This window comes from Polyodon spathula, chromosome 29 (assembly GCF_017654505.1).
Source record: "Polyodon spathula isolate WHYD16114869_AA chromosome 29, ASM1765450v1, whole genome shotgun sequence".
Classification (NCBI taxonomy): Eukaryota; Metazoa; Chordata; class Actinopteri; order Acipenseriformes; family Polyodontidae; genus Polyodon; species Polyodon spathula.
Genome location: NC_054562.1, coordinates 2104460 through 2130187, shown reverse-complemented (window position 1 = coordinate 2130187; position 25728 = coordinate 2104460). Strand labels below are relative to the sequence as shown.

Sequence of the window (25728 nt, the reverse complement as noted above, 5' to 3'; positions counted from 1 at the left end):
CGTGTACGGTTGTAGTAGGCTCGTCGGTTGGAAAAATAGATATCTAGATATAGATCCGCGGACGGTATCTTTGTTTAGGGGTTCAATAGAAATTTTTTTCCCAAAACAATAAAAAAAAAACCATTTTTTTTCTGGTTGTAAATAACCGTAAGCAGAGACGTTTTATCTCTCTCTCTCTCTCTCTCTCTCTCTCTCTCTCTCTCTCTCTCTCTCTCTCTCTCTCTCTCTCTCTCTCTCTCTCTCTCTCTCTCTCTCTCTCTCCGCTGTCTGGGGAAGGTATAGGCGCTGCTTCTATAGATTGGTCTACGTTTCTCTGCCTCGATTGATCATTTCCAGTATTGACGTTCACGTCTATGTGTGAATAAACACAGGTATTTGAATATGATGTAGCAGTAAGATACAAATTTATAATATAAAGCACTAGACCCTGATATTGATGTGATCCAGCCCTCTGAAATGTCTTTATAATATACAGCACTAGACCCTGATATTGATGTGATCCAGCCCTCTGAAATGTCTTTATAATATACGGCACTAGACCCTGATATTGATGCGATCCAGCCCTCTGAAATGTCTTTATAATATACAGCACTAGACCCTGATATTGATGAGATCCAGCCCTCTGAAATGTCTTTATAATATACAGCACTAGACCCTGATATTGATGAGATCCAGCCCTCTGAAATGTCTTTATAATATACAGCACTAGACCCTGATATTGATGAGATCCAGCCCTCTGAAATGTCTTTATAATATACAACACTAGACCCTGACATTGATGTGATCCAGCCCTCTGAAATGTCTTTATAATATACAGCACTACTGTTTTATACCCTGTTTACTTCAATAAGACTCTTCCTAATAAATATTTTAATATTAGCACACCGAGCAGATGCACATTTTTCAGGTGTTGTCAGTTTTTTGGTAATTATATGGAAAGCTACAAAGCGGAGTGTAATTCAATAAGTTAACGCAACATTCATTATTCTGCAGGTTTCACTCGACTTTATGAAGCAAAATTAGTTCATTCTATACAGAGGGTGATGCATCACTTTTCTCATTAAATAACTTTTCTCATTTAGTGCTTGGGCATTACAGGGTTAAATGAGTTCAGCTGATCTAGACCTCGGGGGGTCTAAATACCGCTGCCCAGCCTCACTAAAGGAAGCTCTCAGACACGGTACGGTTCTCATAACCTCACATTGTAATGCTGGGCTATTGGAGGAGGTATTTAGAATTTCAATTCGCTTTCCTGTCTTCCAAAAAAACACAATGGCACCCGCACCCTCACGTTCCCACGGAATCTTTTGTCAATTAAATCCGGCAGAGTCGTTGTGAAAGTATCCAGCTGTGCTGAGTATACGGAGAGCATGTGCACAGGTCTGAATGCTTGTTATCCGATGTTTAATGCACACTCAGATCTGCAGTATTCATCCATAGTAATATAACACCCAACGGTAAATAAACCAGCCGTTTCATCTGGAAATATTTTGGAAACATCCTTCTCCTTAATATTAATATTGTTTTTGTCAAATAATTTCACTAGTTTATTAACTGCTACTACATGTATTTAAAAATTATTTATTATTATTATTATTATTATTATTATTATTATTATTATTATTATTATTATTATTATTATTATTATAACTCTCATTCCTATTGTACTGTATTATATATATATATATATATATATATTTATATATATATATATATATATATATATATATATATACACATATATATATATATCATATATATATATATATATATTATATATATATATATATATATATATAATTTATTAATAATTAGTATAATATACCGTATTTAGCCCGGATATAGCCATATATAGTTAAGGTTATTATTAACACAACACATTATTTATATATTACAAACTTCCTGACGGTCAAGGCGGGTATAGGGAATAACAGTTTGGGTAATAATCGCGTCAAACATTGCCAACTCGGCGCCCTTGTTTTAAAGGTAGCGGATGCAACAAAAGTTCAAGGCCCAAACTAATATACATCGTTGTCGTCACTCCATGTATACGTTAGAGATTTAGTTAGCGCTCATTAATTATTATATGCCCGTTCGTAAAGAATAAAAATCCCTATAATAAATCAAACAGTTGGCATAAATCGGGCCTCATTATCTGGTTAATAAAATAATTTCAAATTAATATTCAAACCCAAAACGTATCTGTGTTTCTGACTGCCAGTTACATAAATTCGCATCCTTGTCTGTTTGAAACTGATGCGACTGCCAGTTCCCGCCCATACTCCCTTGCTTGTCTCCCCATTGGCTTAGCGCAGTTGTCACTCAGCCGCTCCAACAAACCAACCAGGTCCTCGCCCGTTGTTCTTGGAAACAGTTGCCTAGCGACCGGATTTCTGTAGCAACATCAGCAGCGTGCACTGCAAGCGAGAAATCAATCGATTAATTAAAGAATGTTTTTTTTTTTTCCTTTTTTTTTAATCTAAATATATTTAAACATTTAAATAAAAAATATGTAATTTAGCAGTAGGTCCACATATTTCACAGTCTGGTGTTATTATATAGCCCGCGTTTAAATTGTATTATTTTTTTCAATAGATCATACGTCATTTCTGACGTTTCCTACCGCTCGCTGCAATTAGCCTATTCTATCCCATTCTAGTTATATTATTATTATTATTATTATTATTATTATTATTATAAGCTTAGATCAAATTTCAGGTAGTTATTTTCGTTTTTTAAACAATAAAAACGACGCATTAATAGATCCAGCTCCAGGCAGGGCTTTGTTCAGAATTGTCAGTGTTTATTTCAAGTAGGTTATAGCCGTATTTACTATGAGATTGTGATTTAGTATTTTTATTTATTTATTTATTTTTGGCAGTACTGTGTGTTTCAAATTCAGATATTTCATAGAATATTTACCTGTCATTGTCTCTCCTATCTGAATCTATCTGTCGTTGTCTCTCCTATCTGAATCTATCTGTCGTTGTGTCTCTCCTATCTGAATCTATCTGCTGTTGTCTCTCCTATCTGAATCTATCTGTCGTTGTCTCTCCTATCTGAATCTATCTGTCGTTGTCTCTCCTATCTGAATCTATCTGTCTGTCTCTCCTATCTGAATCTATCTGCTGTTGTCTCTCCTATCTGAATCTATCTGTTGTTGTGTCTCTCCTATCTGAATCTATCTGTTGTTGTGTCTCTCCTATCTGAATCTATCTGCCGTTGTCTCTCCTATCTGAATCTATCTGCCGTTGTGTCTCTCCTATCTGAATCTATCTGTCGTTGTGTCTCTCCTATCTGAATCTATCTGTCGTTGTGTCTCTCCTATCTGAATCTATCTGTCGTTGTCTCTCCTATCTGAATCTATCTGCTGTTGTCTCTCCTATCTGAATCTATCTGTCGTTGTGTCTCTCCTATCTGAATCTATCTGCTGTTGTCTCTCCTATCTGAATCTATCTGCCGTTGTGTCTCTCCTATCTGAATCTATCTGCCGTTGTCTCTCCTATCTGAATCTATCTGTCGTTGTCTCTCCTATCTGAATCTATCTGCCGTTGTCTCTCCTATCTGAATCTATCTGTCGTTGTCTCTCCTATCTGAATCTATCTGTCGTTGTCTCTCCTATCTGAATCTATCTGCCGTTGTCTCTCCTATCTGAATCTATCTGTCGTTGTGTCTCTCCTATCTGAATCTATCTGTCGTTGTGTCTCTCCTATCTGAATCTATCTGCCGTTGTGTCTCCTATCTGAGTCAATCTATCATTGTCACTCCTATCTGAATCTATCTGTCATTGTGTACATACAAAGCTTGTCTGATTGCATTTTCTGCAAGGCTGTGCAAATGTCAACAAACTGGACTACAAAGAAAATTTTATTCTTGTTTATTTTTGGGACTAAACAGCCTATAAACAGTTCCAGTCTCTCTTTCCCTTGTTCTCTGTTTCTCCTAACTGCCAACAGATTGTGTATCCTGTTTTAGGAGAGTGTGTGGTCCCGTGGTTAAAGAAAAGGGTTTGTAACCACGAGCCTATAAACAGTTCCAGTCTCTCTTTCTCCTTGTTCTCTGTTTCTCCTAACTGCCAACAGATTGTGTATCCTGTTTTAGGAGAGTGTGTGGTCCCCAAAGTACGAACATGTAGTCTCGAGAGGCTAGTTCCCGGGTGTGGACAACCACTGACTAAGCCAGAGTTGTCGACTCCGAGGATCTAGCTCTCCCTCCCTGCCCCCTCCCTTCTCTTACTGCAATCTCAGAATGTGGACACCTTGGCTCCTTCCCTCGTTTTGTAAGCGAAAGATCAGACCGATGACTTCCTTGTGTTCCAGAGAAGAAATTCCGGCTAATAGCTATACTTCTCTTTCACCTTGTGCTCTGAAAACTGCAAAGTCGGGAGAAACCCCCTCGGAGGGGTCGTTTACCCCGGGTGTCCGCAACTCGGTCAATTTTTTACACTGTCTGTCTGTTTTCTTCTCCACACAATCCTCTCAGTGTCATCTCCTCTCCTGGGCACTTCTGTCCTCTCCACCCGTGTCCTCTCGGCGTGTCGTTGCTGAGGGTTCCTTCCTGTGATCTAGTGTAGGGTCGAGGTCTGAGTCTAGCTGACTGTGTTGTGGACTTCTGGAAAGTCTATCGTTTCAAGAGCGGCCAAGTGAGCGGTTCTTGAGATATTGGGTCCCGATCTTGATGGTGACACTTGCGTTAGTTGGCAAGAAAAACTTTCCTCTCTTGTCGTCGTTAGGCTGGATTGTTCCAAGCGGCCGGTTATCAACAGATTCTAATCGCATTCCTAAAGAAAGCACGACTCCTTGCTTGTCGAGACACAATACCGGCACGTCGGAAAAAACCCTGTTCCCAGAGCAAAGTCACTGGCAGAAGAATTTCTGCTTCGGGACCCTAGGCAGCCCCCCCCCTGACACTTGTTCGTGAGGAGAGGCAGCTGATGCACCCTGTTCAACACACCTCCTAGTGCTCTTTGGGGTAGACGTTGTTAAAGTGACTCTGCAGCTGATGCATGGTTCACACACCCTAGTCTCGTATCCTGTAAAGCGCTTTGTGATGGTGGTCCACTATGAAAGGCGCTATATAAAAATAAAGATTATTATTATCATTATCCATGTGCATCACCAGTAGGGTAGTTTAAAATGGGCAAAACTGATGCATGATCAAAGCTGACGTTTCCCGTGAAGATTCTCAATGCATGGACATCTCCCAAGACTTGGACACCTCGGGATCCCAGCTTTCCTCGCGGTACAGACCCACTGCTTCAAGCTACTGGCGCCAGGCTCGGTCCGAAACTCTATTCTGCAATTCTGGTGAACGCGACCGATATGAAAGCAGCAAGGACACAAGAGGTTCTCATTGGAAAAAAAAAGAAGGATTTGTTTAGTGTTATGCACACTACACAAAAACAGTGTGCAGTCGTGGGCAAGGGTCTCAAAACGCTTCTTCAAGACAGTGATGTGTCGTGCATATCAAATCAATCCACTGTCAAACTATGAGCCCTTTCGATAAACCGTTCTCGTTTGTATCACATTAAGTAGGCTGCCATTCCTTAACACTAGACAGGTCTCCAATGTGCTGGTTTGTTTTTTTCTATAGCTAGCATGTATCTGTATTCTAAATATCTAGCAGCACACTAGGTTAAAGAACGTTCTCGTTTCCCACGTCTTACTGTCACACGATCTCTTTGTTATTGAAGTCACTGAAACGTTCTCCATTCAGGGCGGTTCTAAAACCCGGGCAGAGCCAAGCCCTGCTGACCCAGTCACACTGTAGCTGATCCCTGTGATCAGGGGGAGCAGAAGCACTCCAGCCAAAACCTTTGCATCACCACCCTGTAGAATGAACTAATTTTGCTTCATAAAGTCGAATGAAACCTGCTGAATAATGTTACTTTAACACGTGGAATTGCAAAGAGCTTTGTACTTTTCCCATCTACTTAAAGAACTGACAATTGAAAATGTGACATTTTGCAATCTAACATGAAATCCTCTCAATCCTAAAATGCTAGGTAATGCGAAACTTTTGGCCATAGCAGTCGAGGCCGGTCCGGGCTAGGGGGAAGTCTGAAGGGGTCCTCTGAGCCGGGCTGCTGCCACTGCAAAGTGAGAAGAGATGTCTCTTTCCAGCTGGAGAGGGAGAGAAAGAGGCCGGTCCGGGCTAGGGGGAAGTCTGAAGGGGTCCTCTGAGCCGGGCTGCTGCCACTGCAAAGTGAGAAGAGATGTCTCTTTCCAGCTGGAGAGGGAGAGAAAGAGTCCGGTCTGGGCTACGGGAAGTCTGAAGGGGTCCTCTGAGCCGGGCTGCTGCCACTGCAAAGTGAGAAGAGATGTCTCTTTCCAGCTGGAGAGGGAGAGAAAGAGTCCGGTCTGGGCTACGGGAAGTCTGAAGGGGTCCTCTGGGCCGGGCTGCTGCCACTGCAGTACCCAGAGACATGAGTTTCAGAGTGAGATGACATCTCTCCTTCCAGCTGGAGAGGGAGGAGGAGGGGAGAGAGAGAGAGGGGAGAGAGAGAGTTATTAGCAGGGTTAATTAATTTAGGTTTCTTTTTTTGATTATTGAACATCACTTGTGTATTATGATTAATTTTCCAATACAGCTGAAATCTGTGGATTCCTGAAAGTTCACGGTGCTACACAATAATTCCAGTGATCCTCACCTAATATATCTTGCTATCGTTTCTGTCCGATATTCATACATGAAAAGCATCCGCTATGGAAAAGGTGAATTTGACATTCCTCTATGACAATTTGAATGAATATCAGTTTAATTAGAAATTAAAGACACTGAGAAAGACTTCTAGTGGAAATGTTTGCCATTGAATTCACACTGAAGACACTGAGAAAGACTTCTAGTGGAAACGCTTGCAATTGAATTCACACTGAAGACACTGAGAAAGACTTCTAGTGGAAACGTTTGCCATTGAATTCACACTGAAGACACTGAGAAAGACTTCTAGTGGAAACGTTTGCCATTGAATTCACACTGAAGACTCTGAGAAAGACTTCTAGTGGAAACGCTTGCAATTGAATTCACACTGAAGACACTGAGAAAGACTTCTAGTGGAAACGTTTGCCATTGAATTCACACTGAAGACACTGAGAAAGACTTCTAGTGGAAACGTTTGCTATTGAATTCACACTAATGAATTACAAACTGTATCCCCTCCTGAGAGACTGACAGCTCTGCCTCCCTACCTGCGCCTCTTTCTCCTTGGCTGCACGCTGCCGTTTCCTCTTGCTGCTGGATGCTGATTGGAGGAGAGTGGAGGGGGAGGAGCCAGGTGCTTCTTCAAGTCCCTCCCCCTCATCTCTGTGGGCGGGGTCAGCAGTGCCACTCAGCTCCTCCTAGTTAAAAGAAAGTTGGAGAAACTTCAATGTAGCAAAAATCACACGACAGGAACTCGGGCCATTACAATCTCATGTGTGCTCTGTTCATTTGTGAATACATGAAATAGTGCATTACAGTGGAAAGAGCAGAATACAGGATAGCAGCATAATACATGAAATAGTGCATTAAATACAGTGGAAAGAGCAGAATACAGGATAGCAGCATAATACATGAAATAGTGCATTAAATACAGTGGAGAGAGCAGAATACAGGATAGCAGCAGAATACATGAAATAGTGCATTAAATACAGTGGAAAGAGCAGAATACAGGATAGCAGCAGAATACATGAAATAGTGCATTAAATACAGTGGAAAGAGCAGAATACAGGATAGCAGCATAATACATGAAATAGTGCATTAAATACAGTGGAGAGAGCAGAATACATGATAGCAGCAGAATACATGAAATAGTAGCAGAAACACAGCAGCTAATAGCAGAGATCAGGCTTAAAGAGCACAGAGAGCAAGAGAGAACAGGTAGGTCTTGAGAGTTGATTTAAAGCGAGTGACGGTGAGAGCATCATGTACCAAAGCTGGGAGAGAGTTCCAAAGAATTGGAGCCACGAAGTTGAATGAGCGCTCTGTCCAAGCGTGGTGCATGAAGACACGAATAGGGATCAGTGTGCACTTGTTTTTTTCTGTGTTTGTTTTGTGAATTTGTTTAATTGGACATGCTAAAATTTGACAGAAAACTGGGGGGGTCAAATAACTGGGTCCCTTTGCTGAGATAATTGCTGAGCTGCTGTCTCTGTATCTCACCTCCAATAGGAAGGTCAGCTGGGCGCTCCTGTAATCATCTCCATAGGAATTCAGAGTTTTCATCAAGAACCTGAAACAGAAATCACCAGAATTCAAATCATGAAAACAGCCTAAAAAATAAACCAGGAGAAATCACGAGAATTCAAATCATGAAAACATCTAAAATCAGAAAAAAATCAGGAGAAATCATCACTGAAATCGGTAGGAAAAAAACTATCAAAACTCATAAGGGAAGAAAATAATCACCAAAAACCATTACAAATCCAGCCAGGAACAATAACTAAACAATCAACAATCACGTCTGGACAAACTGTAGAAAAAAAAGTGTTGTGAAACCCTTCCTGGATAGCAGGCCAAGCAAACCGAGCACTTCTTCACCCAGCGCAGTGAAAAAGAACAACGGATCGAAATTATTCAAGCGCGAGAATAAACAGCAAAGAAATTTAAGCAGGGCATGTTTTTGCACAAGAGCGAGGGTTTGTTTTTAAGTGCAGTGATAAACGCTCCAAATTCAAACATAAAACGGCTTTATCAGAAACCCGAAATTGACCTCCTCGGAGCCGACACTGAAAAACAAACTACAGCACATCCTGCCAGATCTGATCCCCTCTATTTTCTAACGGGCCTCTGGCGTGTGTCGCTTACACAGGCTGCTGCCAGCTGGACGGTACAGACGGAAACCGATCAAAACAGTACACTCAGTGCTAGCAGGACAGAACCGATTCAGCCGCAGGTTTGGGAATTTAACTTTGACAGTCCAGTTTAACTGAGTCCAAAAGAAAACAAGAAAGGGAGAAGGAATCCTAGAATTACCGGACAGCTGGAAAGATCACACGAGATTTGTGAGAGCCGCTGCCTTGTGGTCGTTACCAAGCACGATGCAAATAAAACTTAAAACTGTCAGACTACTTTGGCACACAGTGAGAGCGCCTGGGAAGAAGTCAAGCTGTCCTGTAAATTCACAGGGCTTAGTTTTGCAATAATGTCCAGGATTGTCTTGATATCTGTGCAGTACTGTACTGGACTGTGGGGTTTTAGACACACTGATGTGCCTGGCAATGTTAACAGAACAACTACAGCTCTGTCCAATTTTTTAAATTGACTTGCACACCGCTCTGGCCAAAGCATTTGCATTGCCCGAAAGAATCAACACATTCTGCTTCATAGAGTCCGGTGAAAGCTGCTGAATAATGTTCCCTTGTTAACATATTGAATTGCACCCCCTCTATATAGAATGAACTCCCTCAGCTTCATAGAGTCCAGTGAAAGCTGCTGAATAATGTTCCCTTGTTAACATATTGAATTCCACCATCTCTATATAGAATGAACTCCCTCAGCTTCATAGAGTCCAGTGAAAGCTGCTGAATAATGTTCCCTTGTTAACATATTGAATTGCACCCCCTCTATATAGAATGAACTCCCTCAGCTTCATAGAGTCCAGTGAAAGCTGCTGAATAATGTTCCCTTGTTAACATATTGAATTGCACCCCCTCTATATAGAATGAACTCCCTCAGCTTCATAGAGTCCAGTGAAAGCTGCTGAATAATGTTCCCTTGTTAACATATTGAATTGCACCCCCTCTATATAGAATGAACTCCCTCAGCTTCATAGAGTCCAGTGAAAGCTGCTGAATAATGTTCCCTTGTTAACATATTGAATTGCACCCCCTCTATATAGAATGAACTCCCTCAGCTTCATAGAGTCCAGTGAAAGCTGCTGAATATGTTGTTCCCTGAATGTTAACATATTGAATTGCACCCCCTCTATATAGAATGAACTCCCTCAGCTTCATAGAGTCCAGTGAAAGCTGCTGAATAATGTTCCCTTGTTAACATATTGAATTGCACCCCCTCTATATAGAATGAACTCCCTCAGCTTCATAGAGTCCAGTGAAAGCTGCTGAATAATGTTCCCTTGTTAACATATTGAATTGCACCCCCTCTATATAGAATGAACTCCCTCAGCTTCATAGAGTCCAGTGAAAGCTGCTGAATAATGTTCCCTTGTTATCATATTGAATTGCACCCCCTCTATATAGAATGAACTCCCTCAGCTTCATAGAGTCCAGTGAAAGCTGCTGAATAATGTTCCCTTGTTAACATATTGAATTGCACCCCCTCTATATAGAATGAACTCCCTCAGCTTCATAGAGTCCAGTGAAAGCTGCTGAATAATGTTCCCTTGTTAACATATTGAATTGCACCCCCTCTATATAGAATGAACTCCCTCAGCTTCATAGAGTCCAGTGAAAGCTGCTGAATAATGTTCCCTTGTTAACATATTGAATTGCACCCCCTCTATATAGAATGAACTCCCTCAGCTTCATAGAGTCCAGTGAAAGCTGCTGAATAATGTTCCCTTGTTCACATATTGAATTGCACCCCCTCTATATAGAATGAACTCCCTCAGCTTCATAGAGTCCAGTGAAAGCTGCTGAATAATGTTCCCTTGTTCACATATTGAATTGCACCCCCTCTATATAGAATGAACTCCCTCAGCTTCATAGAGTCCAGTGAAAGCTGCTGAATAATGTTCCCTTGTTCACATATTGAATTCTATCTCTCAATACTAATATTCTAGGCGATGCAAAACCTTTAATATAAGAACTCCCTCTGAGATGTGATACTGTCGCGTTTCCGGTACGTTGCGCCGTGGTGCTTTACCGTGATACTGTCGCGTTTCCGGTATGTTGCGCCGTGGTTTACCGTGGTATAACCCTGTGTTGCGCTGTGGTTTATCGTGGTATAACCCTGTGTTGCGCTGTGGTTTATCGTGGTATAACCCTGTGTTGCGCTGTGGTTTATCGTGGTATAACCCTGTGTTGCGCTGTGGTTTATCGTGGTATAACCCAGTGTTGCGCTGTGGTTTATCGTGGTATAACCCTGTGTTGCGCTGTGGTTTATCGTGGTATAACCCAGTGTTGCGCTGTGGTTTATCGTGGTATAACCCTGTGTTGCGCTGTGGTTTATCGTGGTATAACCCTGTGTTGCGCTGTGGTTTATCGTGGTATAACCCTGTGTTGCGCTGTGGTTTATCGTGGTATAACCCTGTGTTGCGCTGTGGTTTATCGTGGTATAACCCTGTGTTGCGCTGTGGTTTATCGTGGTATAACCCTGTGTTGCGCTGTGGTTTATCGTGGTATAACCCTGTGTTGCGCTGTGGTTTATCGTGGTATAACCCTGTGTTGCGCTGTGGTTTATCGTGGTATAACCCTGTGTTGCGCTGTGGTTTATCGTGGTATAACCCTGTGTTGCGCTGTGGTTTATCGTGGTATAACCCTGTGTTGCGCTGTGGTTTATCGTGGTATAACCCTGTGTTGCGCTGTGGTTTATCGTGGTATAACCCTGTGTTGCGCTGTGGTTTATCGTACTGACCGCCTCTCTTTCTTCAGCTGCCTGCTCAGCTTCTGCACCTGGGGGGGGGGGGGGGGGGGGGGAGGGGGGGGGGGGGGGGGGGGGGGGGGGGAGGGAGGGGGAGGGGGGGAGGGGAGAGAGAGAGAGGAGAGAGGAGAGAGAGAGAGAGGGAGAGAGAGGAGGAGGGAGAGAGAGAGAGAGGGAGAGGGGAGAGAGAGAGAGAGAGAAAGAGGGGAGAGAGGGGAGAGGGGAGAGCAGGAGAGAGAGGGGAGAGGGAGCGAGAGAAAGAGAGGGAGTGAGAGAGAAAGGGGGGAAATGGGGTGAGGAGAGAGAGAGAGAGAGAGAGAGGAGTCAGAGAGATACAGTTTTACTTGACTCTTCAACTTCAACAAAAACAGTTCAACAGCAATGTTACATGGGTGAGAGAATTACTGAATTCTGTACATCCTATTTATTCTACCTTTAAGCCAAGTTAAAGGTTTACAGAACCCCCTGCAAAGTTTACAAAAAGCGCCGGACGTTACCTGTGCTGCTTCCAGTCTCATATTTCTAAACTGACTGCAGACTGCTTCGTACGTTTGACACAAAGACACATAAAAGAACTGGCCAGCACGTTTCTCTGCATTTACATGGCAGCATTTGCCAGCAGAACAACAAACGTCTTTGAAGGCCTGCTGTGCACCCTGAACACGCTCCCCCCGGCAGCAACGCTGGTTTTGTGTTCCCCTTGTTTCAATCAGCAGCACAGTTACAGGAGACAGTGTGAGCTGGATACTCTGCCATGCTTGCAAGAGAAAAACCTCTTCTAGCAAACGCTCCCCACTAACTCCCTGGAATATTCATTTCTCTCTCTCCTCTGTGTCCTCCCTCTCTCCTGTGTCCTCCCTCGCTCTCCTCTGTGTCCTCTCTCCTCACTCTTTCCTCTGTGTCCTCCCTTCCTCTCCCCATCTGTCTGTCCCTCTCCCCCTTCACCTGTGCTCTCTTGTAGTTGAACGCCTCCTTCTCTTTGCTCATGCTGTTCTCTATGATCTCTCTCTCTCTCTCACCTGTTCGATCTCTCTACACCTCCTGTTCAGGTTGCAGTATTTCCTCCTGTCTCTCTCTCTCTCGCTCTCCCTCCTCTCTCTCTCCTGGGTCTCCTCCTCCACCTGGCTCTCTGAGACTCCGCCCCCATCCACAAACTCCACCCCCTCCGTCTCCAGCTCCGCCTCCAGGATGTGACCGCCAAACAAAGGGGGCAGGGCTAGGTCAGAGAAGTCTTCCATCATGGTCCCTGTGAAAAACACGAGCTGGTTATAATCGCGGGCGTAAAGTGTGTGTAGAGACGGGGATACAGGGGAGGCAGTTACATGACCCTACATTGTAACTGCAGTTTAATATCGCTGGACTGGACTGGAATTACATTGTAACTGCAGTTTAATATCACTGGACTGGACTGGAATTACATTGTAACTGCAGTTTAATATCACTAGACTGGACTGGAATTACATTGTAACTGACTGGACTGGAATTACATTGTAACTGCAGTTTAATATCACTAGACTGGAATTACTGGAATTACATTGTAACTGCAGTTTAATATCACTAGACTGGGCTGGAATTACATTGTAACTGCAGTTTAATATCACTAGACTGGGCTGGAATTACATTGTAACTGCAGTTTAATATCACTAGACTGGGCTGGAATTACATTGTAACTGCAGTTTAATATCACTGGACTGGAATTACATTGTAACTGCAGTTTAATATCACTAGACTGGGCTGGAATTACATTGTAACTGCAGTTTAATATCACTGGACTGGACTGGAATTACATTGTAACTGCAGTTTAATATCACTGGACTGGAATTACATTGTAACTGCAGTTTAATATCACTAGACTGGGCTGGAATTACATTGTAACTGCAGTTTAATATCACTAGACTGGACTGGAATTACATTGTAACTGCAGTTTAATATCACTAGACTGGACTGGAATTACATTGTAACTGCAGTTTAATATCACTAGACTGGACTGGAATTACATTGTAACTGCAGTTTAATATCACTAGACTGGACTGGAATTACATTGTAACTGCAGTTTAATATCACTAGACTGGACTGGAATTACATTGTAACTGCAGTTTAATATCACTAGACTGGACTGGAATTACATTGTAACTGCAGTTTAATATCACTGGACTGGGCTGGAATTACATTGTAACTGCAGTTTAATATCACTGGACTGGACTGGAATTACATTGTAACTGCAGTTTAATATCACTAGACTGGGCTGGAATTACATTGTAACTGCAGTTTAATATCACTAGACTGGACTGGAATTACATTGTAACTGCAGTTTAATATCACTAGACTGGACTGGAATTACATTGTAACTGCAGTTTAATATCACTGGACTGGACTGGAATTACATTGTAACTGCAGTTTAATATCACTAGACTGGGCTGGAATTACATTGTAACTGCAGTTTAATATCACTGGACTGGGCTGGAATTACATTGTAACTGCAGTTTAATATCACTAGACTGGACTGGAATTACATTGTAACTGCAGTTTAATATCACTAGACTGGACTGGAATTACATTGTAACTGCAGTTTAATATCACTAGACTGGGCTGGAATTACATTGTAACTGCAGTTTAATATCACTAGACTGGACTGGAATTACATTGTAACTGCAGTTTAATATCACTGGACTGGGCTGGAATTACATTTGCAGATCACAGCAGTGTCACCCAGTCCAGGTTTTACTCCAAGCCTGATCAGCCCCAGTGTGTCTAGGTAACAAGCTCAGGTGTGTCTTATTATTAAACTCCTAGTGAAAGCAGGACTGGATCACACTGCTGTGCAGCGGGAGTGTGATTATTAAACTCCTAGTGAAACCAGGACTGGATCACACTGCTGTGCAGCGGGAGTCTGATTATTAAACTCCTAGTGAAAGCAGGACTGGATCACACTGCTGTGCAGCGGGAGTCTGATTATTAAACTCCTAGTGAAAGCAGGACTGGATCACACTGCTGTGCAGCGGGAGTCTGATTATTAAACTCCTAGTGAAAGCAGGACTGGATCACACTGCTGTGCAGCGGGAGTCTGATTATTAAACTCCTAGTGAAAGCAGGACTGGATCACACTGCTGTGCAGCGGGAGTCTGATTATTAAACTCCTAGTGAAAGCAGGACTGGATCACACTGCTGTGCAGCGGGAGTCTGATTATTAAACTCCTAGTGAAACCAGGACTGGATCACACTGCTGTGCAGCAGGAGTCTGATTATTAAACTCCTAGTGAAAGCAGGACTGGATCACACTGCTGTGCAGCGGGAGTCTGATTATTAAACTCCTAGTGAAAGCAGGACTGGATCACACTGCTGTGCAGCGGGAGTCTGATTATTAAACTCCTAGTGAAACCAGGACTGGATCACACTGCTGTGCAGCGGGAGTCTGATTATTAAACTCCTAGTGAAACCAGGACTGGATCACACTGCTATACAATGAGAGTCTTATCCCTAAAACAGGACTTCATAATGGCTGTCAAAAAAAAGTATTTAAGAATTGTATTTATTAATGTCTACTATGTCATATTCATATATATACACTATACACACACACACACACACACACACACAAACACTTATGGGTTGCAAGCACAAGTACACTTTACGTCTACCTGAAACCTTCACAATTATCAGAATCTGATCAATATCTGAATAGCGTTAATACCAAGTCTCGCGGTTCTCCAGATATATTAGCTGCTGTTTCTACTGCAGATGTATTATGCTGCTATTTCATGTATTCTGCTCTTTCCACTGTATTTAATGCACTATTTCATGTATTATGCTGCTATCCTGTATTCTGCTCTTTCCACTGTATTTAATGCACTATTTCATGTATTATGCTGCTATCATGTATTCTGCTCTTTCCACTGTATTTAATGCACTATTTCATGTATTATGCTGCTATCCTGTATTCTGCTCTTTCCACTGTATTTAATGCACTATTTCATGTATTATGCTGCTATCCTGTATTCTGCTCTTTCCACTGTATTTAATGCACTATTTCATGTATTATGCTGCTATCCTGTATTCTGCTCTTTCCACTGTATTTAATGCACTATTTCATGTATTATGCTGCTATCCTGTATTCTGCTCTTTCCACTGTATTTAATGCACTATTTCATGTATTATGCTGCTATCCTGTATTCTGCTCTTTCCACTGTATTTAATGCACTATTTCATGTATTATGCTGCTATCCTGTATTCTGCTCTTTCCACTGTATTTAATGCACTATTTCATGTATTATGCTGCTATCCTGTATTCTGCTCTTTCCACTGTATTTAATGCACTATTTCATGTATTATGCTGCTATCCTGTATTCTGCTCTTTCCACTGTATTTAATGCACTATTTCATGTATTATGCTGCTATCCTGTATTCTGCTCTTTCCACTGTATTTAATGCACTATTTCATGTATTATGCTGCTATCCTGTATTCTGCTCTTTCCACTGTATTTAATGCACTATTTCATGTATTATGCTGCTATCCTGTATTCTGCTCTTTCCACTGTATTTAATGCACTATTTCATGTATTATGCTGCTATCCTGTATTCTTCTCTTTCCACTGTATTTAATGCACTATTTCATGTATTATGCTGCTATCCTGTATTCTGCTCTTTCCACTGTATTTAATGCACTATTTCATGTATTATGCTGCTATCATGTATTCTGCTCTTTCCACTGTATTTAATGCACTATTTCATGTATTATGCTGCTATCCTGTATTCTGCTCTTTCCACTGTATTTAATGCACTATTTCATGTATTATGCTGCTATCATGTATTCTGCTCTTTCCACTGTATTTAATGCACTATTTCATGTATTATGCTGCTATCATGCTGCTCTTTCCACTGTATTTAATGCACTATTTCATGTATTATGCTGCTATCCTGTATTCTGCTCTTTCCACTGTATTTAATGCACTATTTCATGTATTATGCTGCTATCCTGTATTCTGCTCTTTCCACTGTATTTAATGCACTATTTCATGTATTAAGCTGCTATCATGTATTCTGCTCTTTCCCCTGTATTTAATGCACTATTTCATGTATTATGCTGCTATCCTGTATTCTGCTCTTTCCACTGTATTTAATGCACTATTTCATGTATTATGCTGCTATCCTGTATTCTGCTCTTTCCACTGTATTTAATGCACTATTTCATGTATTATCCTGCTATCATGTATTCTGCTCTTTCCACTGTATTTAATGCACTATTTCATGTATTATGCTGCTATCCTGTATTCTGCTCTCTCCACTGTATTTAATGCACTATTTCATGTATTCTGCTGTTTCCACTGCATGGGGGGTGGGGGTAATGAAAAGGTTGCGAGTTTAAAGACTGGGTTACCGACGCTCTTGTAAATAGTCAGAGTTCACTTCAGCGGCTCCGCGTTTACCAGCCGGCTGCACTGAGGCTGTGAACCAGGCTGCGCGGCCCTGCTTCGCTACCGAAGACACTGGAAATGAAAACAGGGCGGCCAGTGGGTGGGTGACGTTTGGCTAAAGGGAAAGTATTTTTGGTCCCCTGTTTCAAAACATACCTCCCCAAAAAACACTCCCCGAGTTTAAACTGTAAATACAAACCGGGCTTACCTGCCGCTCTACTGAGGCGAATCCGCCCGGAAAACCGCTCCCTATCTGCCTTTTTAAACCCAGTCCTGGGTACACGTTTATGAAACTATCGCCGGTGTAACTTCACTCGGTACGCTCCAATATCTATTCAAATCTCGTTTAAATGTTATTACGAAGCGTTAGGCTGGCGTCCTCGGCGTGTGAAAGCAGCGGCACAGTCAACCGGCAACCGGCGCCATTTGGGCTCCACCCCGGAGGAAGCGCTCCATTGCGCCGCGTTGAGTCTGGAGCCGGGATGGCGGACGCGGGACCGGGCTTGCTCGCCTCCTGCCGGGCTTCCTCGCCTCCTGTCGGGCTCCCTCGCCTCCTGCCGGGCTCGCTCGCCTCCTTTCGGGCTCCCTCGCCTCCTGTCGGGTTTGCTCGCCTCCTGTCGGGCTCGCTCGCCTCCTGTCGGGTTTGCTCGCCTCCTGTCGGGCTCCCTCGCCTCCTGCCGGGCTCGCTCGCCTCCTGCCGGGCTCCCTCGCCTCCTGTCGGGTTTGCTCGCCTCCTGTCGGGCTTGCTCGCCTCCTGCCGGGCTCCCTCGCCTCCTGTCGGGTTTGCTCGCCTCCTGTCGGGTTTGCTCGCCTCCTGCCGGGCTCCCTCGCCTCCTATGGGATGGCTGCTTCTAGCGATTCTGCTCTAATTGCTTCCACCTGGGGCCGGGGCGCCGTGTTGCGTTTCCTGTGCATTTAGCAGCTCAAGCAGAGACGTTTTTAAATATTGAAAATAGACCCAAACAAAACGCCGTTTTGTTAAAAACTAAAACCGGAGAAAATAGAAAACTGTATAATTAAGCGTACTGTCTCTATTTGGAACAAACGTAAAAAGCCACGTTTCCTAATTAAAGGTCGTGATAAAGTAACATGGAGAACTACAACTCCCGCTGTTAACATCCGCAGCGGAAAACTACAACTCCCATTACCCTCGACTTCCTGTGACGCGCGTCATCACCACCATGGCTGGCAGTAAGTTGACTTCTCGCTTTTTAACATTTGATTCAATTCGCTTATTGGCGGAGTCTCTTTGTTACTTGTAGTTTTTTTTTTTTTTAAATGTATTATTTAGTTTTGAATCGACGCAAAGCCGATTCGCGTCAGGTATATAAGCAATTCCTAGTTATTTGGAGGTGACCTTGTGTCTGTGATCTGTGTCCGTCCTTAAAAGTCCCGTCCCCGCAAGGGCTTAAATCGAACCCGCGGCTGTGAGGGTAGAATAGGCCCCGACTAGCCTTTGTATTTGAGCTAATTATTAGTTCAGTGAAGGGCAGCGTTCCCCCAGAATCAGGATTGAGAACCCCTGGTCGCTCTAATGAAATCTCGCTTTCTATCAGGACTTGGTTCGTTTCTGAAGAACGCCTGGTCCAAGGAGCCCGTTGTGACGGCGGCTTGTGGAATCGGACTCCTGGGTAAGTGTCTGTCGGAGTGATCTTCATCTTCATCACTCCAGTGTGCAGTGGGATGAGTGATCTGATTGAGTCTTCATCGCTCCAGTGTGCAGTGGGATGAGTGATCTGATTGAGTCTTCATCACTCCAGTGTGCAGTGGGATGAGTGATCTGATTGAGTCTTCATCGCTCCAGTGTGCAGTGGGATGAGTGATCTGATTGAGTCTTCATCGCTCCAGTGTGCAGTGGGATGAGTGATCAGATTGAGTCTTCATCGCTCCAGTGTGCAGTGGGATGAGTGATCTGATTGAATCTTCATCGCTCCAGTGTGCAGTGGGATGAGTGATCTGATTGAGTCTTCATCGCTCCAGTGTGCAGTGGGATGAGTGATCTGATTGAGTCTTCATCACTCCAGTGTGCAGTGGGATGAGTGATCTGATTGAGTCTTCATCGCTCCAGTGTGCAGTGGGATGAGTGATCTGATTGAGTCTTCATCACTCCAGTGTGCAGTGGGATGAGTGATCTGATTGAGTCTTCATCACTCCAGTGTGCAGTGGGATGAGTGATCTGATTGAGTCTTCATCACTCCAGTGTGCAGTGGGATGAGTGATCTGATTGAGTCTTCATCACTCCAGTGTGCAGTGGGATGAGTGATCTGATTGAGTCTTCATCGCTCCAGTGTGCAGTGGGATGAGTGATCTGATTGAGTCTTCATCACTCCAGTGTGCAGTGGGATGAGTGATCTGATTGAGTCTTCATCGCTCCAGTGTGCAGTGGGATGAGTGATCTGATTGAGTCTTCATCACTCCAGTGTGCAGTGGGATGAGTGATCAGATTGAGTCTTCATCGCTCCAGTGTGCAGTGGGGTGAGTGATCTGATTGAGTCTTCATCACTCCAGTGTGCAGTGGGATGAGTGATCAGATTGAGTCTTCATCGCTCCAGTGTGCAGTGGGATGAGTGATCTGATTGAGTCTTCATCACTCCAGTGTGCAGTGGGATGAGTGATCTGATTGAGTCTTCATCGCTCCAGTGTGCAGTGGGATGAGTGATCTGATTGAGTCTTCATCGCTCCAGTGTGCAGTGGGATGAGTGATCTGATTGAGTCTTCATCGCTCCAGTGTGCAGTGGGATGAGTGATCTGATTGAGTCTTCATCACTCCAGTGTGCAGTGGGATGAGTGATCTGATTGAGTCTTCATCGCTCCAGTGTGCAGTGGGATGAGTGATCTGATTGAGTCTTCATCGCTCCAGTGTGCAGTGGGATGAGTGATCTGATTGAATCTTCATCGCTCCAGTGTGCAGTGGGATGAGTGATCTGATTGAGTCTTCATCGCTCCAGTGTGCAGTGGGATGAGTGATCTGATTGAGTCTTCATCGCTCCAGTGTGCAGTGGGATGAGTGATCTGATTGAGTCTTCATCGCTCCAGTGTGCAGTGGGATGAGTGATCTGATTGAGTCTTCATCGCTCCAGTGTGCAGTGGGATGAGTGATCTGATTGAGTCTTCATCGCTCCAGTGTGCAGTGGGATGAGTGATCTGATTGAGTCTTCATCGCTCCAGTGTGCAGTGGGATGAGTGATCTGATTGAGTCTTCATCGCTCCAGTGTGCAGTGGGATGAGTGATCTGATTGAATCTTCATCGCTCCAGTGTGCAGTGGGATGAGTGATCTGATTGAGTCTTCATCGCTCCAGTGTGCAGTGGGATGAGTGATCTGATTGAGTCTTCATCGCTCCAGTGTGCAGTGGGATGAGTGATCTGATTGAGTCTTCATCGCTCCAGTGTGCAGTGGGATGAGTGATCTGATTGAGTCTTCATCGCTCCAGTGTGCAGTGGGATGAGTGATCTGATTGAGTCTTCATCGCTCCAGTGTGCAGTGGGATGAGTGATCTGATTGAGTCTTCATCGCTCCAGTGTGCAGTGGGATGAGTGATCTGATTGAGTCTTCATCGCTCCAGTGTGCAGTGGGATGAGTGATCTGATTGAGTCTTCATCGCTCCAGTGTGCAGTGGGATGAGTGATCTGATTGAGTCTTCATCGCTCCAGTGTGCAGTGGGATGAGTGATCAGATTGAGTCTTCATCGCTCCAGTGTGCAGTGGGATGAGTGATCTGATTGAGTCTTCATCGCTCCAGTGTGCAGTGGGATGAGTGATCTGATTGAGTCTTCATCGCTCCAGTGTGCAGTGGGATGAGTGATCTGATTGAATCTTCATCGCTCCAGTGTGCAGTGGGATGAGTGATCTGATTGAGTCTTCATCGCTCCAGTGTGCAGTGGGATGAGTGATCTGATTGAGTCTTCATCGCTCCAGTGTGCAGTGGGATGAGTGATCTGATTGAGTCTTCATCGCTCCAGTGTGCAGTGGGATGAGTGATCTGATTGAATCTTCATCGCTCCAGTGTGCAGTGGGATGAGTGATCTGATTGAGTCTTCATCACTCCAGTGTGCAGTGGGATGAGTGATCTGATTGAGTCTTCATCACTCCAGTGTGCAGTGGGATGAGTGATCTGATTGAGTCTTCATCGCTCCAGTGTGCAGTGGGATGAGTGATCTGATTGAGTCTTCATCGCTCCAGTGTGCAGTGGGATGAGTGATCTGATTGAGTCTTCATCGCTCCAGTGTGCAGTGGGATGAGTGATCTGATTGAGTCTTCATCGCTCCAGTGTGCAGTGGGATGAGTGATCTGATTGAGTCTTCATCGCTCCAGTGTGCAGTGGGATGAGTGATCTGATTGAGTCTTCATCGCTCCAGTGTGCAGTGGGATGAGTGATCTGATTGAGTCTTCATCGCTCCAGTGTGCAGTGGGATGAGTGATCTGATTGAGTCTTCATCACTCCAGTGTGCAGTGGGATGAGTGATCTGATTGAGTCTTCATCGCTCCAGTGTGCAGTGGGATGAGTGATCTGATTGAGTCTTCATCGCTCCAGTGTGCAGTGGGATGAGTGATCTGATTGAGTCTTCATCGCTCCAGTGTGCAGTGGGATGAGTGATCTGATTGAGTCTTCATCGCTCCAGTGTGCAGTGGGATGAGTGATCTGATTGAGTCTTCATCGCTCCAGTGTGCAGTGGGATGAGTGATCTGATTGAATCTTCATCGCTCCAGTGTGCAGTGGGATGAGTGATCTGATTGAGTCTTCATCACTCCAGTGTGCAGTGGGATGAGTGATCTGATTGAGTCTTCATCGCTCCAGTGTGCAGTGGGATGAGTGATCTGATTGAGTCTTCATCACTCCAGTGTGCAGTGGGATGAGTGATCTGATTGAGTCTTCATCACTCCAGTGTGCAGTGGGATGAGTGATCTGATTGAGTCTTCATCGCTCCAGTGTGCAGTGGGATGAGTGATCTGATTGAGTCTTCATCGCTCCAGTGTGCAGTGGGATGAGTGATCTGATTGAGTCTTCATCGCTCCAGTGTGCAGTGGGATGAGTGATCTGATTGAGTCTTCATCGCTCCAGTGTGCAGTGGGATGAGTGATCTGATTGAATCTTCATCGCTCCAGTGTGCAGTGGGATGAGTGATCTGATTGAGTCTTCATCGCTCCAGTGTGCAGTGGGATGAGTGATCTGATTGAGTCTTCATCACTCCAGTGTGCAGTGGGATGAGTGATCTGATTGAATCTTCATCACTCCAGTGTGCAGTGGGATGAGTGATCTGATTGAGTCTTCATCACTCCAGTGTGCAGTGGGATGAGTGATCTGATTGAGTCTTCATCACTCCAGTGTGCAGTGGGATGAGTGATCTGATTGAGTCTTCATCACTCCAGTGTGCAGTGGGATGAGTGATCTGATTGAGTCTTCATCACTCCAGTGTGCAGTGGGATGAGTGATCTGATTGAGTCTTCATCACTCCAGTGTGCAGTGGGATGAGTGATCTGATTGAGTCTTCATCACTCCAGTGTGCAGTGGGATGAGTGATCTGATTGAGTCTTCATCACTCCAGTGTGCAGTGGGCTGAGTGATCTGATTGAGTCTTCATCACTCCAGTGTGCAGTGGGATGAGTGATCTGATTGAATCTTCATCGCTCCAGTGTGCAGTGGGATGAGTGATCTGATTGAATCTTCATCACTGCAGTGTGCAGTGGGATGAGTGATCTGATTGAGTCTTCATCACTGCAGTGTGCAGTGGGATGAGTGATCTGATTGTGTCTCCTCTCTCTGTAGCTGTGATCCTGCCGCTGGTCAGCCCCTACACTAAATACGCTGGCATGATGAACGCAGCCGTTCCCTACAACTACCCAGGTCAGTCTCTCTCCTTCGGGGCTGGGAGGCACTGCTTTAGAGTGAAGGCCAGTTCACACTTCAGCAGGACAGCCTCTCTGTGCTGTAACGTGGCAGGACCTGGTTGCAGCTCCACTGAGCTGGAGCGTGTACTTCTGTGGGGCCAAATGGTCCGAGCAGAATTTTAGGTGCGAAACCTAATTTAAAATAAAATAATAACAAAATGAACACCATTATTTAACACCAAGTAATCAAAAGAAACTACAAAATGATATCGGTGCATGAAGTAACTTACAAAAAATAGATGGTGATTAAGTAGATTCAGGAAAATGCAGAGAAGCCTTTTCTTCAATCAGTTGCCAGGTTTATTGAAATATGCAGGGAGTCTGGTCCCAGGTACAGGACAAGCAATACTCAACATTACAATGTTTGCATGACATTAAATACCCTTCTGTATAGATGGTCCACCTCCCCTTTCTCTGACACTTAACCAATTGCAAAGGTAATTTAATTTATTGTGTGTGTCTGTGTGTGTAGTCTAGTGTGACAACCTCTGAACTCAGTGCATTCTTCACACTCCTGGAGACAAAAGGTCCATACATCTGCCTTTTGCTATCTTCTTGCGACCCCCTTTGATCCTAGTGGCATTATCTCTTTCGATCTCTCTGAAGTCTTTAGAGCCTGTCCCCATCTAGTCCACAGCATTGTTATCTCGTTAGCTTGCAGTCATTGTTGGGCAGTTTGTAGACGCATCGTCTCTATCAGTGGTTAGCAGTACATGCAATTTGAGCCAAACAGTCTGCTATCTGCAATATTAGTCTCTTTTCAGAAAAGAACACCAGTATAGCTCTGCCAGTCCACATGCGTAGCAAACTGCTAATCAATTCTCGATCCATGTTTTCCAACACCGCACCAGTAGTGCAGAATTTTATGTTCGATTTCGAAGTGTCACATTTTTCAGTTGCTGTCAGTTTTTTCGTTATGTGGGATAAACTACGAAGCGGTTGTGTTTAATTCAATGTGTTAACGTAACATTATTCAGCAGGTTTCGTTTGACTTTAACAAGCAAAATTAGTTTAATTCTGTAGTGATTCCAGTAATCATTTCAGTCAAGCCAGTAAGAGGAAGGGGAGTCTGGGGTAGCACTTCTTTCAGAATACAACGCAAAAGAAGCTGTTTGATCGATTTGTGTTCAGAGGCAGTGAGGTTTTGAAAGCCCGTATCGTTTCCATTCCCAGTTCCAGTGAGGGATAATGGGGCCCTGCCAGACGTTCCGAAGCACCCATGTGACCCAGAGGGACCAAGCCTGGATTGGCTGAAGAAGATGTAAGACCACGCCCATCAGGACTCGGGACACCCCCCCAGCCCCACCCCCTGTACTGTGAAATGACAATAAAAAATGTTTATTTAATTTAAGCTGACTGGGGGTTGAGTTTCTGTTTAGTGCATGATGAATGCTCACAGAAACGTTGTTTTAAATTCCGTGGCTCGGGGCGCAGGCAGCGCTCGGCCCGTGGAACGGGGGGGGGGGGGGCTTGGTGCAAACCCGCAGCTGTGTGTTAACCCTCTGCGGTCCGGACCAGTTCCAGTCCGAAAGCAGCAAAAAGATGTCAAGCGCAGGTCTCGAGTCGGTTTTTCTCCTCCAGAAAAAGCAGCAAAAACCTTTAAATGGCCGAGTGAGACTGATAGGAGGCAAATGAATCCAAAGAAGAAATAAAGGGGCTGTTTTGATGCGAATCTTCTTTTCTGTTTTGCATCAATTTTCTATCTTTCTTGATAAAATGCATACAAGATGTAACAGGGTTGTGTGATTTTACTGCTCAGTTGTCTACCTCGGCAGCATTTATGACGGCAGAGTGCTGATTAAATCAGACCATTACTCATTAATATGGGATCGAGATTTGCAGCTCGGATTCATTTTCTCCGTGTCGCATCGATATAACTGATTTTTTTAATTTGTATATTTTTACATGAGCTTTCATTTCTGAAGTCTAATAGTACTGTAACTGCTGCTGCTGCTTGCAGTTTGATTTTCATTTTGAAAGCAAACGATCCGAGAATCCAGCTCTGAAGCTGCAGAGGCCAGTGTGTGCTAAGAGCGCTCCCAAATTCATCTGCTCTGAGATTTCAAACAACACCACAGAGCACTCCAGGAGTTTATGAATGGTCAGAGCACTCTGACACTGAGATTGAGTTTATGAACGGTCAGAGAGCGCTCTGACACTGAGATTGAGTTTATGAACGATCAGAGAGCGCTCTGACACTGAGATTGAGTTTATGAACGGTCAGAGAGCGCTCTGACACTCTGAGATTGAGTTTATGAACGGTCAGAGAGCGCTCTGACACTCTGAGATTGAGTTTATGAACGGTCAGAGAGCGCTCTGACACTCTGAGATTGAGTTTATGAACGGTCAGAGAGCGCTCTGACACTCTGAGATTGAGTTTATGAACGGTCAGAGAGCGCTCTGACACTCTGAGATTGAGTTTATGAACGGTCAGAGAGCGCTCTGACACTCTGAGATTGAGTTTATGAACGGTCAGAGAGCGCTCTGACACTCTGAGATTGAGTTTATGAACGGTCAGAGAGCGCTCTGACACTGAGATTGAGTTTATGAACGGTCAGAGAGCGCTCTGACACTCTGAGATTGAGTTTATGAACGGTCAGAGAGCGCTCTGACACTCTGAGATTGAGTTTATGAACGGTCAGAGAGCGCTCTGACACTCTGAGATTGAGTTTATGAACGGTCAGAGAGCGCTCTGACACTGAGATTGAGATTATGAACGGTCAGAGCGCTCTGACACTGAGATTGAATTTATGAATGGTCAGAGAGCACTCTGACATTCTGAGATTGAGATTATGAACGGTCAGAGAGCGCTCTGTCACTTAGATTATGAACGGTCAGAGAGCGCTCTGACACAGATTGAGTTTATGAACGGTCAGAGAGCCCTCTGACACTGCGATTGAGATTATGAAC

General features: G+C 44.1%; 2 protein-coding genes across 2 annotated transcripts; one reads left to right on the top strand and one right to left on the bottom strand.

The window, feature by feature from the left end:
- Positions 1-5990: 5990 nt before the first annotated feature.
- tfpt (TCF3 (E2A) fusion partner) lies at positions 5991-17459 on the bottom strand. The gene is made up of 6 exons (XM_041231955.1): positions 17140-17459; positions 12519-12766; positions 11515-11552; positions 8140-8209; positions 7188-7337; positions 5991-6460 (listed from the first exon to the last, which is right to left on the bottom strand). Exons 2-6 carry the CDS (start codon positions 12759-12761, stop codon positions 6365-6367), a joined length of 597 nt encoding a protein of 198 aa, XP_041087889.1. The 5' UTR covers positions 12762-12766; positions 17140-17459; the 3' UTR covers positions 5991-6364.
- Positions 17460-18017: 558 nt separating this feature from the next.
- Positions 18018-24169, top strand: ndufa3 (NADH:ubiquinone oxidoreductase subunit A3). Its single transcript, XM_041232373.1, has 4 exons — positions 18018-18122; positions 18488-18562; positions 22697-22774; positions 23992-24169. The coding sequence occupies exons 1-4, from the start codon at positions 18113-18115 to the stop codon at positions 24081-24083; spliced, it is 255 nt and encodes an 84-aa protein (XP_041088307.1). The 5' UTR covers positions 18018-18112; the 3' UTR covers positions 24084-24169.
- Positions 24170-25728: the final 1559 nt, after the last annotated feature.

Excerpts from the sequence above, each read along its gene's own strand:
- tfpt (XM_041231955.1), bottom strand. The coding sequence starts at position 12,761 with ATGATGGAAGACTTCTCTGACCTAGCCCTGCCCCCTTTGTTTGGCGGT. Across the intron at positions 8,210-11,514 it reads CAGCTGAAGAAAGAGAGGCG|GTTCTTGATGAAAACTCTGA; the intron begins GTCAGTACGATA and ends TTTCTGTTTCAG. Across the intron at positions 6,461-7,187 it reads CCAAGGAGAAAGAGGCGCAG|CTGGAAGGAGAGATGTCATC; the intron begins GTAGGGAGGCAG and ends CTCCCTCTCCAG.
- ndufa3 (XM_041232373.1), top strand. Across the intron at positions 18,563-22,696 it reads TTGTGGAATCGGACTCCTGG|CTGTGATCCTGCCGCTGGTC; the intron begins GTAAGTGTCTGT and ends CTCTCTCTGTAG. Across the intron at positions 22,775-23,991 it reads CGTTCCCTACAACTACCCAG|TTCCAGTGAGGGATAATGGG; the intron begins GTCAGTCTCTCT and ends TTCCATTCCCAG.